This window comes from Pinus tabuliformis, chromosome Q, assembly GCF_031772625.1.
Source record: "Pinus tabuliformis cultivar Carrire ecotype Pingquan chromosome Q, CPIR1, whole genome shotgun sequence".
NCBI lineage: Eukaryota > Viridiplantae > Streptophyta > Pinopsida > Pinales > Pinaceae > Pinus > Pinus tabuliformis.
This window is the reverse complement of record NC_142296.1, coordinates 1043621231-1043642395: the sequence shown is the minus strand read 5'-3', so window position 1 is coordinate 1043642395 and position 21165 is coordinate 1043621231. Positions and strand designations below refer to the sequence as shown.

The 21165-nt window shown below is 36.0% G+C and overlaps 1 protein-coding gene across 1 annotated transcript in view; it reads left to right on the top strand.

The window, feature by feature from the left end:
• LOC149223074 (ubiquitin receptor RAD23b-like) overlaps positions 1-12987 on the top strand; it is a 90879-nt gene extending 77892 nt beyond the window's left edge. Inside the window, exons 12-13 of the mRNA XM_089385740.1 lie at positions 12199-12277; positions 12371-12987. Of these exons, the coding sequence (XP_089241866.1) occupies positions 12199-12277; positions 12371-12487 (196 nt within the window). The 3' untranslated portion in view covers positions 12488-12987. The remainder of the gene's footprint in view (positions 1-12198; positions 12278-12370) is intronic.
• Positions 12988-21165: the final 8178 nt, after the last annotated feature.

Below are 21165 nucleotides of genomic sequence, written 5' to 3'. Positions count from 1 at the left end.
TTGCCTCTGCTTACAAGCGCTCTCCTTCTTCCTTTACGGGTCATCTTCCTTGGTAGATTTGATAAATTTTCCTGTCAGGGCTGTCCATCTGAGTCAGATCAGAAGCTTCTGGATAGACTCCAGAAATTTTCTTGTGGTACTCTACCCATACCTTGGATAAGATAGTCAGGGTACATCCCCACTACATCCATAAAGGTTATTACCACACCTTCCCATTAGATGTTTTCTTGGGAAAATTTGACAATCTTTGATCTTATGAGCATTGGATTAGCGGAATAATTTATTATCAAGGATTAATTTTGAAATCCCTCTTGCTGGCTGAAGCGAACAAAGTTCCTTCTTAAGATTAATTACTCCAAAAGACTTGGAATATTAAATTATCCATTAAGGATATAAATATTATATTAAATATGTGAATAAGAATAAGAATGATAATTTACAAATGAGAACGAGAGGCTTGCTTATATACCAAGCAAGTGTCTCTTCATGAAGAGTCATGTCCTATTAGACATGCCTCTTCAACCTAATTACTAGCTTAACTAACTATTATTTATGATTATTATCTTTTACATTATATTTATATTATTTATATATTTTATTCGTTACATTGCCTCCTTCCTCAAAAAGCTGTCCTCAAAGCTTGTCGATGAAAAAGGCTTGATCTCCTTTTCGGCTTCGAAAGTCTCTCTCTCTTGGAACAATCATCTTCGTCGATACAAGCTGATATGATCTTCTTAGCGACAAACAAAATTGTCGCACTGAGAAGGGATCAGACCATCCTAGATTAATCTTATGTATAGCATTCTGATCACTAAAACTTTGTAATGACTTGTCCTCGTAGCACTGGGTTGAGGTTACATTACTCTTTTTTGGAACATTAGTTTGTTGTTTCGGTTCTGATTGGTTCAAATATGTAGCATAGTTGATTTGTCTGTTCTCATGATTTGGATGCCGATATGGAACCTTTTTTGTTTGATTTTTCCTTACTGGGCATGTGCCAATTTTTATATTTTCTTCTGGCGAAGATGTTGTTGAGTTGGTTATGAAACGTTCACTGGGGATGTTCATTGTTTGAACTGCAACATCCAAGCGCGTTTTTTATTCAACTTGCTCATCTTCTTCCTGAGTTGTGACATTCACTTAATCGATATTTGTTGTTTTGTCATCTACTTGAATTCCTACATTTGATGCTTCCTTCTTGATAAGTTGTTGGACCTGGCTTTCTAATGACTTCTTATCCTTCTTAAGTTTCTTAATTTGTGTCAACAATTTTTCGCTATGGTTTTTAAATCGAGAAACTTCTTCATTTTTGTCAACATTGATTTTGTCAATTTCTTTTTGCATATTTTGTAATACCTTTTTACCTTCTTGAGACATTACTTTTGAAATATCTAAGATATCTTCTGGTGTTACTGAATTTGGTTTTAGTGTAAAATCTTGGAGCGTTATTTTCTTCTTCTTGTAAGAAAATGTTAAAAACTTTTTCTTAGTATTTAGAATAAAGGAACCTAAAGTTTCCATCCAAGGTAAACCCAAAATAATGTCCCCTTGATTGTTCCATAGGGTCTGAACTGAGAATTGTGATACAAATGTATAATCTTCAATGTTTAACGGTAAATTGGCTATGTCATATATTTTATTGCGAAAAAGGTCTAATTCTAATTTTTCAGTTATATTTGACTCTGGAATCACTAGTTGGTTTGCGATTTTAGGTGTTATATAATTTGCATCTTCTGCCGGAGAAATAGAAATAATAACATCTTTTCCTGCGAGAGTTCCTTTAATGTTAAATAACGCTTTACCATCTCTGGGTGCGGTTTCTGGGAATCTTATGGCCTTCATTTTTGTATTAGACTCTATTTTTGCTTCTTGAATATTAATTTTTTTTTTTAAATTACTTTTTTTTAATAATTTTTTTTCAAGAATTTATTTATTTATTTTTTTCTATTTTTTTTATTATGATATATTCTCTCTCCTTTTTTTTTTCCTCTCTTTTTATATAATTTTTTTTTTTATAGTATATATTCTTTTAATCTATAAAATATATTTCCACTTCTCTCTTATGAAAATCTAATATATATATATTTCAAATATTCTCTTCTTCTTCTTCTTTTTTTGTTCACTCTATTGATAAAATTTTATATAACAATAATTTTTTTTAATATATATAATTATAAATTATATATATTATATAATTTTAATTTATATATATTATAAAATTATAATTATATAAAACTATATATACTTTTTTGAGACCCACTTTTCCTTTTATATGTAACTATATAAGACTTATATAGTTTTTTTTTTTTTTTTTTAATTATAATAATATTTTTTTTTTGAAAATTTGGATGAGTCGCGACCAATGTTGCAGGAAGCGCCCCCCCCCGGATCCTAGGCCCGAAGCGTGCCCCGTACGGAAGCGCCCAGGAAGCGCGCTTCCGAAATTTTTAGACACTTCCTGGAAATTTGGAAGCGCTGGCGCTTCCGAAGCGCCGAAGCGCGTTTCGTACGGCGCTTCCCAGACGCTTCCCAGGCGCTTCCGAGACGCTTCCGAGAAGCTTCCAGAAAAGCTTCCGGAAAAGCATTTAGAAAATCGTTTTTTTTTCAATTTTTTTTTAAATTTTAGGTGAGTTTGCTTGTTGGGGGTGGGTCCACCTTGGGTTAGGGTGACAAATGAAAGCAAAAAAAATATAAATATAGTAGATGCTCCCTCATCTGGTCCCTTGGTTCCTAGGTTCCATGGTTCAACACCAACAGCAGGGGGTTCTTCTTCATCAGTTTCAGTGCCACGACTTCCAGAGGCACCATCTTCTTCATTGCCACCACGTGGAGGCCCGCCACCACGTTCTATTCGTGGTGGAAGGAGGAGAGATTAGTAGATATATTCACAATCTACTACTTTTTGTCATAGATTGCTCATTAGACTTGTAGACTTGTGAATTTGAATTTTGAACCTTTTTGGCTTGGCGGTGACCAAGTGACATATTTTGTAAACATTATTATTTGAATTTTGGACATGACAAATGTTGACAGTTGCTCACTTGCTAGATAAATAATAATATGCTCTATGTTTTATGTTTTATAATATGCTTAAATGTTTTATGTTTTATAATATGCTTAAAAATTTGATGTATGTTTGTAATAGCTAGAATATAGATGATTGTTGTACATACTAGTAACTACAATGGAATCATGGATGCATATCTATCTTGATTTATGCAAAAATATGCATGTTTTCATGTCTTCTACAATTAATTTGGTATTTGGGATGTTTGTTTTGAGTATAAATGCAAAAAAATATAAAAAATATATATATATATAGCAGACGCTTCCGCGGACGCTTCGCTTCCTAGATTTTTGGAAAATGGCGCTTTCGCTTCCGCTTCCGCTTCGCTCCCGCTTCGTGCAACATTGGTCGCGACTAATTTGGATGAGACGTGACTCTTGGTACAGTCACAATCTTAAAATATATAACGAATAAAATATATAAATAATATAAATATAACGAATTTATATTTTGCAGCAGAAAATTGCGACTCCCATTGCGAATCCCATTTCTAACGATTTTGCAGCAGAAAATAAAATCACGAAGGCACAAGCATAAATAACAAAAGCCCAAATATATTCAGGAATCCCAACTAGGGAAAATCTGCTAATTTGTGTTTTTATTGATTTGCTCAGAAAAAATCTCAGTGATTCAATTACAAAGCAATGGGAAAAATTCCCTTTGAATTCTCTGTTCCTTCACACAATACGTTGCACACTCTAGAGCAACTCGGGCTTTCTTGCATGGCTGTATGAACTGTACTGGCTGATCCTGCCTACTTGCGCAAGTTTGCTCGACCACTCTAAGTTATACGATCTGGAACGAATTTTCTTTTGCTCAACACACACAAATTCCTGCTCGTGCATAATACAATGATCCACAAAGTCTGCGCTCTTCTCTATATAGAATCGAACTGTCAACAATTGAAGCGATCTGCTTCCTTGAACTCAAGTCGAATTGCATGCCTTGGACTCAAGGCGAGCTGTTGCCTTGAACTCAAGTCAAACTAACTTCTCGACTCTCAAACTGGACTCTCAAACTCAAGTCGAATTGAGATAAAAACTCTATGCTTGCTGGGTTCAATTTACTATTTTTGAACATAGAAAATTAGAAAATTTCCCTATGTCAACACTTGGAGAAAGTAGACTGTGCCTTAGCTTCACATGCGGGTTCTTTTGCCAGATACAGTGCACTTCTAAATTTAGTAGAACGTTCCATCTCTAACTTCAATTAACACTTCCCCTTAGAGAGGAAGGTGGTATGTACAACACCCAATTTATCTTTGAAGTAGATGAAACTTCCTCTTGCCAATGCCTTGGTCAAGATATCTGCTGTCTGCTCCTCTGTGGGTACGTACTAAAGGCTGACTTTACCCCTGTAAACACAATCTCTAATATGGTGATTGATCTCAATGTGTTTGGAGCGGTCATGAAACACTGGATTTTCAGAGAGCTTGATGCAACTCTGATTATCACAGTTTATGACCGTGGGCTCCAACCTCTGACTGAACAACCCGACAAGTAGCTTCCTCAACCAAATAACCTTGCAAGCTGCCAAGCTGGCAACCATGTACTCAGCCTCAGTTGAGCTCAGTGCCACTGATCTTTGCTTCCTCCTTAACCAGGAAACAACTGTTGACCCAACACTGAAAGCACAGCCTGAAGTGCTCTTCCTGTAGGTTGAACCCCCTACCCAATCTGCATTTGTGAATCCCCAAAGATTCACTCCATCAACTTGCTTGTACAACAATCCGTAATCTACTGTGCCCCTGAGATACCTCAACACTTGCTTGGCAACAACACAATGCACTCTGGTCGGCTCAACTAGTTAACTTCAAAGCAAATGTTTGGTCGTGTCTTCACAAGATACTTTAGCGACCCTATGAGCTGCGTGTATATAGTGGGGCATCCACTCGCTCACCTCTGGTAACATCTACCTTCCTCCTGGTAACATCTACCTTCCTCTAGTTTGTGACTAGAGGAATGTCATGGGCTTGCAATCTTGCATGTGGAACCTCTTGAGAATATCTTGCATATATTTGCCATGTCCCGAGAATATCTTTCCATAACTCTGCGATACCTCTAGCCCAAGGAAATATATCCTTCATCTATCTCAAAGTCTTCTGCAAGATCTCTCTTGCAGTCACATATAAGCTTCTCATCCCCTGTCAATATCCAATCATCAACGTACAACACAAGAATGAGAGGTTGGCTCTCAACCACAATATAGTACTGATTAGGGTCAACTTCACTCTTGGTGAAGCCTAATCTGAGAAGGTAGTTGTCTATCTAGGCATACCATGCCCTGGGTGCTTGCATGAGCCCGTAATGATCTCTCCTCAGCTTGCAAACATGTATGCCTTTGCTGAAGGTCTTGACTCTCAAATCCCTCAGGCTGCTCAACATATATCTCTTCCTCAACAAGTCCGTTAAGGAAGGTAGTCTTCACATTCCTCTGGTGGATCCTCCACCCCATCTGTGGTGCAATTTCCAGAATAGTCCTAATGGATGAATATCAAGTCAATCCCTTCGACTTGAGAGAACTCTTCGGCCACGAATCTAGCCTTACACTTCTCCACACTCCCATCAACTGCATGCTTAATCTTGTACATCCAACATGATCCCACAAATGATTTTCCAACCAATGTTGGTACAATCTCCCAGACAACGTTTTGCATGATGGAAGAGTACTCTTCCACCATAGCGTCACGCCAAACTTGTCGAGTGGCTGCCTCTTTGTAACAAGAAGGCTTTGAGTCTATCACCTAGGTCATAAGTGCCATGTACCCCATATATCTTTGTGGTTGTTTACACTATTTGAGTGTGGTATTGGGAGGTCCAACTCTCTCCTGAGCGCCCCTATTCAACTCATCTTCCTACTTGGCTCAAACTCTCCTTGTACTGGGAGTCACTCGCTGAGTGGGGTCCACTCGCTTTGTTCTCTCCTTCTATACTTAACGCTTTCTTTTCATTTGCATGCTGCGCGGCTTGTCCCACAATTGGCCGTGGTGAAGTCTGAGGAGTTGACTAGGCCTCTTGGTTGGGAGCTTGCTGCCGCTCCTCTTGTGCTGTACCCTGCGCACGCTCCAAGTTCTTCCTAAGAGCCCTTCCTCGAACTTCACATTATGTTTGATCACTGTCTACCTGAGTGCTGAAATATACACCTTGTACACCTTAGATGTCGCACTATAGCCCACGAAAATGCCCTTCTTTGTTGTGGGCTCAAGCTTCCTCTGTCTATCTGAAGATACATGGCAGTAAACAAGACTGCTAAAAATCCAGAAGTGAGACACATTAGGCTTATTGTATGTGAAAACCTCCTCTGGTGTGACTCTGCCTAACACTGTATGTGGATTTTTGTTCTACAAAAAGACTGCAGTGTTGCATGCCCATGCCCAAAGAAACATGGGTAGCCCCTAGTCATGCAACATAGCCCTGACCGCTCCAACAATGCTTTGCTTTAGTTCTTGTGTCAGCCATCCCATTTTGCTGAGGGTTATGAGGTGCAATGAGCTCTCTCCTGATGACCTCCTTGGCACACAAATCCCTTAAAGCATTGGAGATGTACTCTCCACCATTGTTTGACCTCAACGCCTTGATCCTCCTACCAGTCTGGTTCTCCACCAATGCCTTGAACTCCACAAACTTCAAGAAAACTTTATCTTTCTTCTTCATGAAGAAGGTACATGTCTTTCTCGAGTGGTCATCAATAAAGTTGACACAATATTTGTATCCCATCAGGGATGGAGAGGAAAATGGTCCACATACATCTGGATGTACTAGTTCCAAGATACTCATGGCTCTGTTGTCTCTCCTGGAAAAGAATGTCTTAGCATACTTGCCAAGTGTGCAACCCTTGTACACATCATGCTGATCTACACTGCACTGTGGTAACCTTGTGGCAATTTGCCTCAAAATCCTCAGCGCTCCATGGTTCAGGTGACCCATACGCCTACCTATGCCAAAGCTCCCTAAGGTCACATCTATGCGCACTGATCTCTTTGCTCAGGGTCGCTTTTGTCTCACACTATAGCTTGTAGAGGTTCTTCACTCTAACTCCAATTTGCTTAGCTACTTTGGAGTTGAGATGCTTGATGAAGGCCTTCCCTCTGCTGAAGATAACCTCAAACCCTTTGCTCTCCAAGGTTGAAACTGAAACCAGGTTTTTCTTCAACCGTGAGACATAGATGACATTTCTAAGGTAGAGAGGTTTTCCGACTCCCTCTCAAACTTGACTGTACCCATGCCCCGCGCTAGGTACTTGCCATCATCTGTCCTCTCTTTATGAAACTGCATATCCCTCGCTGTTCACTAGTTGAAGTAACCCTTGTTCCCGGTCATATGAAAGGATGCTCCATTATCAATATACCATACGCTGCTGGCCGCTGATCTTGCCATGCAAGCTATGAGTGAAAACTCCTCAAACTGAGAAGAGATCTCTTCCACCTTTGCTGATGCTACCAGATGATCCTTCTTGGACTCCTTCTTGTTTGGAAACATGGTGGAATGGTGCCCAATCTAATGACAAGAGAAGCACTTCATTTTGATGAGATCTTTCTTATTCTTGCCCTTGGCCTTGCTCCCTTTTCCAGCCAGGGAAAAGTTATCCTCTTCCTCAGTCTTCGTATGATACATAGATTTTGTTTGCTTCCGGATCTCCTCTTGCACACAATACTCCATAGTCGCTCCCAATCTAGAAGCTTTTCTCTGCCACTCACTTCATCAATGAAAATTTTCCATGACTCGGGAAAGCCCAATAATGCAAAACTGACAAGGTGTCTGTCTGAGACTGTCGCCCCAACCCTGGCTAACTTGGTCTTCACTTGGGTGAATCTGGTAAAGTAAGAAATCACGGACTCCGACTTAGTCATCTTGATATTTCTGAGCTTATCTCGGAGTACCAGCGTCCTGGCCTCACTCGTACCCTGGTACAATGCTAAGATAGCTGTCCACATAGCCTGAGCTGTCTTCTTTCTGGAATGATGTGGTGTGATGTGATCATTGACTCCTTGAAGGACTATTCTTTTGGCCTTTGCATCCTGCTTATTATGTTGGGCTAGTTGCTGAGGATCTCCTGGTGCAGCTGGTGGACTCTCCACAAATTCCCAAACTCCCCACTCCAAAACTATACCAATCCTCTCCTTCCAAGAGCAGAAATTCGAGGCCCCATCAAGGTGGTCCTCAAATCTCAGACCCAGGTATGCCATGCTCTAACTGGAACTGCTCAAAACCACGCTTGCGCAAGCCTGCTAAAGAAAACACCTGTGCACTTGCGGAAACTGCACAATCTGCATTGTAACTGTTACAAGCTTTTGAGGAAAAAATATACCTGTGCACTTGCGGAAACTGCACAATCTGCATTGTAACTGTTACAAGCTTTTGAGGAAAAAATATACTGCTTTCTGGTCTTCAATCAGTCTGTAGCTCTGATACCATGTTAGTTTTCTAATACCTAGCGGTTTATTTCAATGTTCCACCAATTCTCTGGGATGGGGAGACGCAGGTGCGGGGAGACGCACAAGGGGGACGTGGGGGAGTACCCTAAATTTTTAGGTAAATTTAGGGGGGACGTCGGGGTATATAATTTTTTTCCCTTTTTAATATATATATATATATATATATATTTCAAATTCATATTCAATAACGAAAGCATATATAGAATGATACATACATAATTGAATTAAATAATGAAATACATTGATCCATACTCATCATCCTTACTAATACATACATGATTCATCCATAAACCATGAGATTCAATAATGAAATACTTTGATCCATATTCAATATTCATTATTCACCATTCTCGAATCTAAATTGATTTAAAAATTAAATTCATCATTCATCATTCTAGATTCTAAATTGAATTAAAATTAAAATTCATCATTTATCATTCTAGAATCTAATTAATACTAAGCAAAATAGACTATAATAGATACTGAAATCTAAAGACTGGAATAGTAAATTGATATAACTAAACTCAAAAACAATGGAGTGATGAGTCTAAAAGTCACTCTTAAAGTACACAGAGGGCTTGATGCTCTTGATTAAATACTAATTCCATACCCTTGTACATGACAAAATGCGATCGAAACGTTGCACTCCATCGAATCTTGAATTCCTCAAAAATTGATCTAAAGACTGGAATAGTAAATTGATATAATTAAAGCTCAAAAACAATGGAATGGTGAGTCTAAAAGTCACTCTAAAGTACATAGAGGGCTTGGTGCTCTTGATTAATTACCAATTCCATACCTTGTACATGACAAAATGCAATGGAAACATTGCACTCCATCGAATCCTGAATTCCTGAAAAACTGTTAAGTCTGCTGGATTTTGAGTGAGATCTAAAATTCTACTTTCTCCATATGAAATCCAATGAGGTCAGAACCACTCTCAAACACCCCGAGTCATTTCATGGTAATGTTAAAAATTTAAGGAGATTGTCACTTTTACTTTAAGAATTTAACATTACCATGAATAACATAGCATTAGTAGGGAAATATGGTCAAATACTACGTTTTCCTTGTCATAAATCATTGTTTACAAGCAAATTTAAGGGGGGACGCATAGCCCATTTTGAGGCTGGGAAAACGTCCCCCCCTGCGTCTCCCCAAAAGGGGGACGTGGGGAAACGTTTCCCCATACGCCCCCCCGTCCCAGGTGCGTGGGGTGCGCGCACTCAACCCTGGGAGACGCAACTCCGTGGAACACTGGTTTATTTGAACAGTTTTCTGAAATGCAAGTACAATGCTAAGATAGTTGTCCACATAGCCTGAGCTGTCTTCTTTCTGGAAATATGTGGTATGGTGTGATCTTTGACTCCTTCAAGGATTATTCTTTTGGCCTTTGCGTCCTGCTTGTTATGTTGGCTAGTTGCTGAGGATCTGCTGGTGCAACTGGTGGACTCTCCACAAATTCCCAAACTCCCCACTCCTCCAAAGTTATATCAATCCTCTCCCCTCCTTCCAAGAGCAGAAATTCGAGGCCCCATCAAGGTGGTCCTCAAATCTCAGACCCAAGTATGACATGCTCTAACTTGAACTGCTCAAAAACACGCTTGCGCAAACCTGCTAAAGAAAACAACTGCGCACTTGCGGAAACTGCACAATCTGCATTGTAACTGTTACAAGCTTTTGAGAAAAAAATATACTGCTTTCTGGTCTTCAATCAGTCCGTAGCTCAAAAACACGCTTGCGCAAGCTTGCTAAAGAAAACACCTGCACACTTGCGGAAACTGCTCAATCTGCATTGTAACTGTTACAAACTTTTGAGGAAAAAATATACTGCTTTCTGGTCTTCAATCAGTCCGTAGCTCTGATACCATGTTAGTTTTCTAATACCCAGCGGTTAATTTGAACAGTTTTCTGAAATGCAAGTACAATGCTAAGATAGCTGTCCACATAGCCTGAGCTGTCTTCTTTCTGGAAAGATGTGGTAGGATGTAATCCTTGACTCCTTCAAGGATTATTCTTTTGGCCTTTGCGTCCTGCTTATTATGTTGGGCTAGTTGCTGAGGATCCGCTGGTGCAGCTGGTGGACTCTCCACAAATTCCCAAACTCCCCACTCCAAAACTATACCAATCCTCTCCTTCCAAGACCAGAAATTCGAGGCCCCATGAAGGTGGTCCTCAAATCTCAGACCCAGGTATGTCATGATCTAACTTGAACTGCTAAAAAACGCGCTTGCGCAAGCCTCCTAAAGATTGCGGAAACTGCACAATCTGCATTGTAACTGTTACAAGCTTTTGAGAAAAAAATATACTGCTTTCTGGTCTTCAATCAGTCCGTAGCTCTGATACCATGTTAGTTTTCTAATACCCAGCGGCTAATTTGAACAGTATCCTGAAATGCAAGAAGTAGAAAACTGACTCCGAAATTCATTGATCAAATATACTGAATACTATACTGAATATTCTAGTCTTCAATCAGTCCGTAGCTCTGATACCATGTTAGTTTTCTAATACCCAGCGGTTAATTTGAACAGTCTTCTCAAATGCAAGAACTAGAAAACTGAACTGCGAAATTCATTGATCAGATATACTGAATATTCTGACGAATTTGTAGCAGAAAATAAAATCACGAAGACACAAGCATAAATAACAAAACACCAAAAATGCTCAGGAAACCCCAACGAGGGAAAACCTGCTAATTTGTGTTTTATTTATTGATCTGCTCAGAAAAAATCTCAGTAATTCAATTACAAAGCACTGGGAAAAATTCCCTTTGAATTCTCTGTTCCTCCACACAATACCCTGCACCCTCTAGAGCAACTCGGCGTCTTTCTTGCGTGACTGTACGAACTGTACCGGCTGATCCTGCCTCCTTGCACAAGTCTGCTCGGCCTCTCCAAGTGATATGATCTGGAACAAATTTTCTGAGCTCAACACACAAATTCCTGCTCCTGCATAATACAATGATCCACAAAGTTTGCGCTCTTCTCTATATAGATTCAAATTGCCAACAATTGAAGTGAACTGCTTCCTTGATCTCAAGTCGATCTCTTCCTTGAACTCAAGTCGAGCTGCTGCGTTGAACTGGACTCTCACACTCAAGTCGAAATGAGATAAAAACTCTATGTATGCTGGGTTCAATTTACTATTTTTGACTATAGAAAATTAGAGAATTTTTGTAAGTCAACAGAGAAAGTAGACTTTGCCTTAGCTTCACATTCTGCCAAAGAGAATTTTCCTAAGTCGACACTAAGAGAAAGTAGACTTTGCCTTACCTTCACATTCTGCCAAATATAGTGCACTTAAATTTAGCAGAACCCTTCCATCTCTGACTTCAGTTTACATCTTAGTATTATGATAACTGTATTTACATAAATTCTGGTCAATACGGTTCTGATACAGCTTGTATTCTTTTGTATTTTCACTGAAAATCACCTGCCTTATTTGTCACTCACTGTCAACAAGTTTTTAAAACACGAGATCTTCCCTCTTTTGCTAATTTGCCGGACAGATTTTTTCGTGCCCTTTTTAAGACTCTCTGAGACAACTTTCTTTAGCTGGTTATTGTACAAGGTTGGATTATCATTTCTTTTTGGTACCTTCTCCCATGTTCTCAGCCATTTTTTTTCCCTCAATAACTATTCATTCTTTTCAAGTACTTCCTGTCGAGGACCTCCAACTGACCTTATGTATTTCTTAGGGATTTACTCGGCCAATTTGCTGCAGAAATGCCTCAGTCAATAAATGTCACACCAGAAGAACGGGAGGCAATAGAACGGGTAAGTGTTAAGAGACTCTGTATTTTCGCACTATTATACAGTGAAATTTTGATTTGATTTTCAACCTTATTAATTGTCTTCCTGTCTTTATAGCTTGAAGCTATGGGTTTTGATCGAGCTCTTGTCATAGAGGCTTTTTTGGCATGCGACAAGAATGAAGAATTGGCAGCAAACTATCTTTTGGAGCATGCTGCTGATTACGAAGATTGACAATTTTCTGTAAAGAATCTCTTCTGAAGCTTTGTATCAGTATCGGTTGGCTTTCCTGAATTGTTCAGTCATGCAAGTTACAACCTCAAATGTTATCAGCATTCTTCCTGTACTACTTTAATTTGAAATATTCATCCTGTTGTGTATTTGACGGATCTTTCTCTTGTTAACAATGGCATTTAATTTTACTCCATTGTTCTTCTGGGACGTGTCCCCAAGTCTTATTATATTGAGAAAGTCGAAGAGGTTTGCACAACTTCTCCACGTGGTGTGTAGAGGGAGTCGGTAGTATATAGAGAATAATTGGACCTGAATATGGTTTTCGTGGAACTGATCCTGGTAATGGTGTTATTCATTGCTTTTATTTATCGGTTGAAAGGTCTGAAGCATGGAAAAACATTTGCAGTACATTAGCATAAATTCTCGGTTTGTATTATGCCTATGAAGCTTTACTTTCAATCTTTATTTGCCCTATAATTTGGGCCTGAGTATTTGCAGTCCATTGTGTCGCAATTTGCCTGTTTTACGTTTCGATGTAAGAAAAAATGGATAGCTGATTTGATTGAATCAAAATCCTTAAATGCTTATACCTTTGACGCATGCTAAGACATTGGAGTCCTACGAGATGCCCTAGGGAGGAAGGAAACAAACGGCAAAAATCATAAATGATTGTACAGTCTAACAAGTTATTCATATTTTTTCTTCTCCACCTTCAGTTTGGTTAGGTAGAATCGATTGCTTATATGTGAAAAAAGTTGTGGATTCTGATTATGCGGTTAGTGCAATTTGATTGTCAAATTCATTTGTATATCATCTAAACCAGTGCTTTGACAAATTGAGTACTGGTCATATAGTTTGTTCATTCCTAAATTTTGGACTAGTAGTGCAAAAAAATGCATTTCACAGTGCTTAACAATTTAAAATCTATTTGAATCCTAGGCTAGTGCGTGGGATCCAGTGTGTCGTGCCATGTCATGTTAATTGCATATCATAGTGCTTAGGAATCTAATATAGATAGAAATCCTCTGTTAGTAGCATAGTTCCAATGTTATGTCATGTGAGAAGGAATACCTAACCACAGGAGCAAAGTCATGCTTTAGTCCCATATAAGTAGAGATGTGAAATTAGGTTTCTTGCCCATTGACAAGGTGCTAAAATCCGTATTCCAAATGACATGTTATTTCTATTCTTTTTAGATCTTTGTGAATTGAATACAAATTATTTTACCCATGCCCCGGTGGGTTTGAACTATTGTTGAGCTGGTTAGATAGTGTCACACCACTTCAGATTGAGATAACTTCATAGTGCGGGGTTTGAATTATTGTTGAGCTAGCTCTAAAGGGTAGAAGGTGGGTTTAAACTGTTGTTGAGCTTGTTAGATTTAAGTATCACACCACATGAGATAATTATGGCGCTGGTTAGATTAAGTGAGATGGTTAGATTAAGTGCACAGCACTTCAGATAACGATGGGGCTCTTTAGATTAAGTGAGCTGCTTAGATTAAGTGTCACACCACTTGAGATAACCATGGACCATGGAGCTGGTGTCACACTACTTGTAGGGTTGGCAACATTGCTATGGGGAAATATTAGGTAACATTCTAAAATTACCATGCGAAGTATTAGGTGACATTCCACAAGAATATCGCATCGCAAATCTTGTAGGTTAATTTATGGAACATTTGTGGACACTAACCTAACATGAAATTATATTTCTTTCTTGGCATACCAATTATCCCCAACAAATTATGATCAAAACTGGAAGGTTTTGGAAACCCATTTACGCTGATTACAATATTTTTTGTTGTTGTCTAGTTGATTAAGCTTCTTCCATCATTTCTTTTTTGGTAAGTGTGGTGGTTGTACTGGCATAATTTGGAATTTAAATGTGTAGCAGTGTGTCGATATGGTTGTACATATGAAGGAGGAGAATTTTGTATTGAATAATTATAATTTCAGAGGAGAATTTTGTATTAAATAATTATAATTTCAGAGGGTTGTAATTTAGTAAGAATTTGGCAGAATTTCAGGTAAGTCTTGGAGTTCTACTATGATCTAAGATTTATGCATTTCCCAATTCTTAATCCATCTAGTTCATTGAAATTTGAATCAGAGTATTGAATCAATGGAATCTGTGTTGTCAAATTTCAACCACGGGATTGGAGTTTGCTGGAAGCAGTGCAATGATTGGAGTTTGCTGGAAGCAGTGCAGTGAATCAATCTTCTAGCGCAATGAATCGATTGAGTATTTGGATTCTTATCAAATCATTTGAAAATCTAGAGGCAGCAAATTTCAATTAATATGTGCAATTAGGTAGTTTTATTGTATGTGTTTTTGTGGGAGTATTAAACATCAAATAAATAATTATGATTACAAATTTATTTGATTTTGGTATATTGTGAATTGCAACTACTAATATAAACATTTGAGTTATAAACCGTAACATCTGAGGCAGTAATTTCAATTAATATGTGCAATTAGGTAGTTTTATTGTATGCGTTTTTGTGGGAGTATTAGACATCAAAACCTAATAAATAATTAAGATTACAAATTTATTTGATTTTGGTATATTGTGAATTGCAACTACTAATATAAACATTTGAGTTATAAACTGTAACATCTGAAAAGAGTAGACATTTGAGTTATAAACTGTAAAATCTGAAAAGAGTGCAATGACTCGATTAAGTATTTGGATTCTTAACAAATCATTTGAAAATCTAGAGGCAGCAAACCCACATTTCAATTAATATGTGCAATTAGGTAGTTTTATTGTATGTGTTTTTGTGAGAGTATTAAACACAACCTAATAAATAATTAAGATTATAAATTTATTTGTCTTTGGTATATTGTGAATTGCAACTACTAATATGATTACCTAGACATTTGAGTTATAAACTGTAAATGCAAAAACTGTAAAACCAAAAATGAATGCAAAATAACTAGCTCAATGCATTAGTTATAAACTGCAAAAGCTAGAATTATAGCTAAAAGCTAGAATGGATGCAAAATGGAGCAAAAACTAGAACTATAACTAAAGCTAGAATGGATGCAAAATGGATTAGATGAAAACAATTTTGATTTAAGAGTATAAAGTTTAAATCTTTCAATAATTTTGAGTTAGGAGCGTAAAGTTAAAATCGCTAGAATGGATGCAAAATGGATTAGATGAAAACAATTTTGATTTAAGAGTATAAAGTTAAAATCTTTCAATAATTTTGATTTAGGAGTGTAAAGTTAAAATCTTTCAATAGGAAACAGTTTTGATTTAAGAACACAAAGTTTAATCTTTTTATAGGAAAAGTGGAATGTGTATAAAAAGGGACAGCTATAAAAATCATACAAAATTTAAAATCCACTTTGACAACAATATGAAAGAAGTGCAAAAACACAAAATCCACTGGTAGCAGATTGAAAATTCTAATACTAGTAGTTTCTACCAAGGAAAGTTGAGGCACAATAAAATTGATAATGTAGATGGATCATTTTAAGAAGAAAGAAATTCTAATACTAGTAGGTTCTACCAAAGAAAGTGGAGGCACAGTAAAATTGATAATGTAGATGGATCATTTTAAGAAGTAGATACCAAATGGTGAGATTTAACATTTGTATAAAATTTGAATTAAATGTTTAGCATTTGGAGCAATCTGTCAATCAAAAAGTGATTTACTATATACAAGCATGATAATGGAGACATTTTACGGGTACTCTGTTAAACATTTACAGAAATGCTACGATTTTACCATTCAAACCATAATTTAATTTCTGCTTTATTTATAGAGTTTACTATTGATTTGGATGCAGTTTTACTTATACATTGTAATAGTCTAATCTACATCTCAAACACCTTTTGAATAATATTCAACTAACTACTAAGAACAAAATTCTTGGTTGTGAACAATGAATTATGTTGATATCATTGCTAACTTAGATCATCATGGCAATCTTCAGCAGCATAATGTTTTTGTATATTCATAATTTTGCTGCAATTGTATGGTTTGAATCAATACCCCATTTATTGGACTTATATTTTGATAGAGTATAGATATCCAGTTGATTAGACACATAATTTGATAAATGGTAAATAATACAGAAAGGGAGAGGAAAAAAATATAGTAGATTAAGTCTGTTAAAAACTAGAATGAACTGAAGTTTCATTGAAAAATAGTTAAAGTGCAATTGTGGTTTTTATTCGACTTTATAAAGGTATGTGATGGAGACACCTAGTTCAAGTGAAAATGAGGAGAATGACATATGCAATTCAAACACATCATAAACATCATTTTTTATATATAGAGATTTTGTATTAAACAACTTCTATAATTTTCTCAATTTTTTTTCTTTTCCCAATGAAAACCTTACACAATACTTTTTTCCTCAAGATATGGGGATGGAGAGGTTCAAATATCAACCACAATAATTATTAGTAATCCCAGAGGACTTAATTAGAGTAAATTATGATCTATGACCTCTTTATCAACAACACACGTAGTACAAATAGTTCATATGTTTGAATCAATCCTTGGGGCTGGACAAATTTTATACACACATTATGATTGTAATTTGTTTTAATTGCGTTGTAAGCTTGCCGAAGGTCTAGAACTCTATGTTATAGTAACATGTATTATAACACTTAGATATATATTTGTGAAATGGACATTAAGAATGAATACAGGATTATGACTTTGAAAATAAAGGATAATGTGGTACTTATATGAAAATAAAATGAAGACATGTTGCCATTAATAAAGTCATCAATTGTGAAAATAAATGGCCTTGAATTATTATTATTGTATGTTTTTTATGCCATAGTTATTAGAATGTAATAATTTCATGTAATATATACTATAAAGACGTCACATATCACTAATTTTTTAAAGATTTTATACTAAATCCTACAAAATATTCTATTGGTGCTCTATATGTTTTTTATGCCATAGTTATTAGGATGTAATAATTTCTTGTCATATATACATACCATAAAGACATCACATATTATTGCTTTTTTAAAGGTTTTATACTAAATCCTCCAAGATAGTTTATTAGTGCTTTATATGATTTTTATATTAAAAAGCGAAAAAATGTATATTGTATTAAAATACTAACATTTTTCATCACTATTTCAATTTAGAATTTTATCCATGGTTAACACAAACTTGGTTTCAAGTCATACATATAACAAGTGGGTGCTATAATTTCAGCTTTAACTTAAAGGTTAGGGGAGCCAACTTTGATCTATCATGAGATTATTTGTCAAATCTCATGATTATCAAATAAAAGGTTGAAGATTATGGTATAAATAGGTTCAAGGCAACCATGTTTAACATGCAAGTGATTCCACACGAATGTTTCAAAAGAATTACAAGAGACCTCACATATATGCTCCTTTCAAATTGTCATTAATATTATATAAACAATATTAATTAATTGGCTAAGTTTTAGCATGTTTACATAAAGATATCAATTGTTAACAATGTGGAAAATACAAAAGACAGAATTTGAGATTTGAGAATTAGGATGTTGAAGTATATGTTAGCAAATGTGGTACAATGCATCCTTTTTCATCCTCCATACATATTATGATTCACATATATCTACATTTAAGAGTAATAACAATTGATAAATAATAATAATAACAATTAATAATAAGAACAATTATTAAAATATATTTGTAAATAAATCCAACATTTCATAGTGAAAGCTAATGGTTACAAAAATCCAAAGCCTAGTTTGAAGTATATATACTATTAAAATATTTTGAATGACACCCAAAAGGGGGAAGAGCATGACTATGAATGAAATGATTGTGAAAATCATAAAGCATATGGTCATTAATGGTTAATAAAAAATGGTTTACTTATTACAATAATAAATTCAATTAATCTTCTAGAAATGCAATGAGAAATCTATGAAAAATGGGAAAAATGAAGTAATAACAAACACTCTATACATGCAAAGAATAATGTTTCAAACAAGAGTGCCTTTATTAAGAATGCAGTCATCAAACTACTTATTATCAGGGTACTTTTATTTTCGAGGAAAAAAACCATTATTTTATTTATTTTGATAAATAAAATTACGTTTTACATATACACAACTAAATGTGTATTCAACAGGATCTACCCAGATCCCAACTGTGGCAAAAAAAAAGCATAATTGACCAGCGAAAAAAAACACAGATACATGATCACCACAAGGGTCGACAGTAGTCCAAAAAATTATGGATAAATGATACCCATTGTCTAACAAAGAAAACAAGAAATAAGAGCCTCAGAAGGCTCCAAAAATATGCCATGAATAGCCTAACAACAATGATAATGATTAAAAGACATAACACCAAAGTATCTAAAGCTGAGAATATTGATCATCCATATAAGGCTTGTGATAAAAGCTGATATGTTCATCATTTAAAACTTCTTCAATGTGCCATAAGCCCCGATCTAGCAAAAGACCTTCCTTAGAAAGTCTATTTGTTTCCCTATTTCTACCTATGTAAATATGATTGCAAGAAAAATATGAATAAGTAAGCTTCACTCTTTGTAAAACCTCCAAGATATGAACAAGATGAATACTATGACATTGTTGTATCTCATTAACTCATTTAATGACCAATAAAGAGTCACTAAACACTTGAAGATGATCACATCCCTTTTGTCTAGCAACAACAAACAAAGAACAAGAAGATAATAGTTCGACCAAATTGTTAGTTCCCCTCCCTAACCCCATACATATTTTCAAGCGATGCTGATCAAATATATGTAAAATGAAGTTACCTCCACATAAGTGATCCTCCACCTGTCCAACACCATCAAAGTATCCCCACAGGCAAGATATATATGGCTCTTCTGAAATAAAATTTTTGGATCGAGGAAAATCTGACAGAATAGGCAATACTTTTGCTGCCACTCAATTCAGAATGGAAGACTTATTTTGGGAATTTTTTTATTTTTTATTTTTATTTTGCGCTAGCCAAACACCCCAATAAATGATTATTGGTAGATCCGTATAGATTTTGGTGGACCTGTTTTATACCCATAAGCACCACTGCTCCAACGATGGTCCTTGCCAAACATAGTCTTGACCAATGGTCGAGCACCACCTATACTAGACCTGGTGAAAGAAAGGGCATTCAACAAAAATATGCTCAATGGAATCAATATTAGATTTACATAACAGGCACCATCAAGGCCCAATTTTGTATTTTATGCGAAATATGCTAAGTAGAGACTTTTTTGGTCAAAATGCACCACATAAAAATACGAGACTTTGCCAGACTTTTTATCTTCCAATCTTCTTTCCACCACCACCCCCCCTCTCCATCCTCAACCACCACATTCAGATGAAGATACCCCGACTTTGGAGTATATATATCCACTGGACAGTGGAGAGTGAGCCTAGACTAGCTCATCCTTAGCCTGAGAAATTATGATGTGACTAGTAACCAAGTTCTCCAAGAAACCCCACTAGGTTTCATGATGTTCCTGAGCAATTTGCAAATCATCCATTGAGAGCCACCCCTAACACCAAATAATAGTATGGGCTAGATAATACATGCAAGTATCAAGCCAACTTATTACCTTAATAATTAATTAATTTGTATATTTAATTGTCAATTTGGGGTTCAAATATTTGCAAGATGCTGTGATCTATATATGCTAATTACAAGTTCTCATATTAAATTAGTTCGTCTAATTTGCCTCTAAGAAAAGGGAATTGCAACATCAATAAAAAAATTAATGGAAATAACAATCGACAATTAAACACATTGTGGTAGTGATCAATGGAAATAAAAAAATATCCTACACCAAATGAGTCTTTGTTTCCCAATCATAGGTCCATCCTGTTGTTGTAAAATGTAACTAGGTTAGATCTTCATAATCATCATTGTACTTGTATCATTATGTATTTTATGTAAAAAGCAAAAAAAGAAAAATAAATTTTATTATCATCATTTTATTAGTTAAACATGTTCTTCATACCTCTAAGATTTATTGAGTCAAATAGTCAAAGTCCTATTTAAAATTGTTATAAAAAAAAGGAGAATTAAAAAAATGTGATTTTGGTCAATTCATCTCAAGAAACCAAGTCGACAATCCTAGATGTTAACTCACTAAAAGGATGTTTCTTTTCACATATGAGAACAACTATATATTGGCATGTGTCCTCAAGCAAATGGAAAGCAATTCAATGCTCTTTTTGTGATGAGTTTAATGTACAAAGGTGCGAAGTTCAGAGACTACATTCTTGTGAAGGAGTACGAGTTCCTAAGGCTATACTTCTGCAACATTTGTGAGTTTTCTAGTTATATGTATGAGATAATGCGATTCCTGGATCTGAGATAATGCGAACTTTCTGTGAGAGATCGTCTGAAATAATGCGAGTTTTCCATGAGAGTTTATTTGAGATAATGCAAGTGCTCTATGGAAGATGATTTCAGAATTTGGAGGGTTTGAATTGGTTTTTTGGAGGTTGGATTTGGGACATGGATTTTTTACTTTGATTTAATTCTGTAAGAAGAGGATTTTTTCCTGGGTTTTTCCTTGTGAAATTTTTTGTCCTGGCTTGGAACCTATATCTTGTGTGGCTTGGAACCTATATCTTGTGTCCCTTGTTATGTATGATCAATTTTTTTTTATAAATATAAGAATAATAAGCCAATAAAATTCACACGTAATTATCCT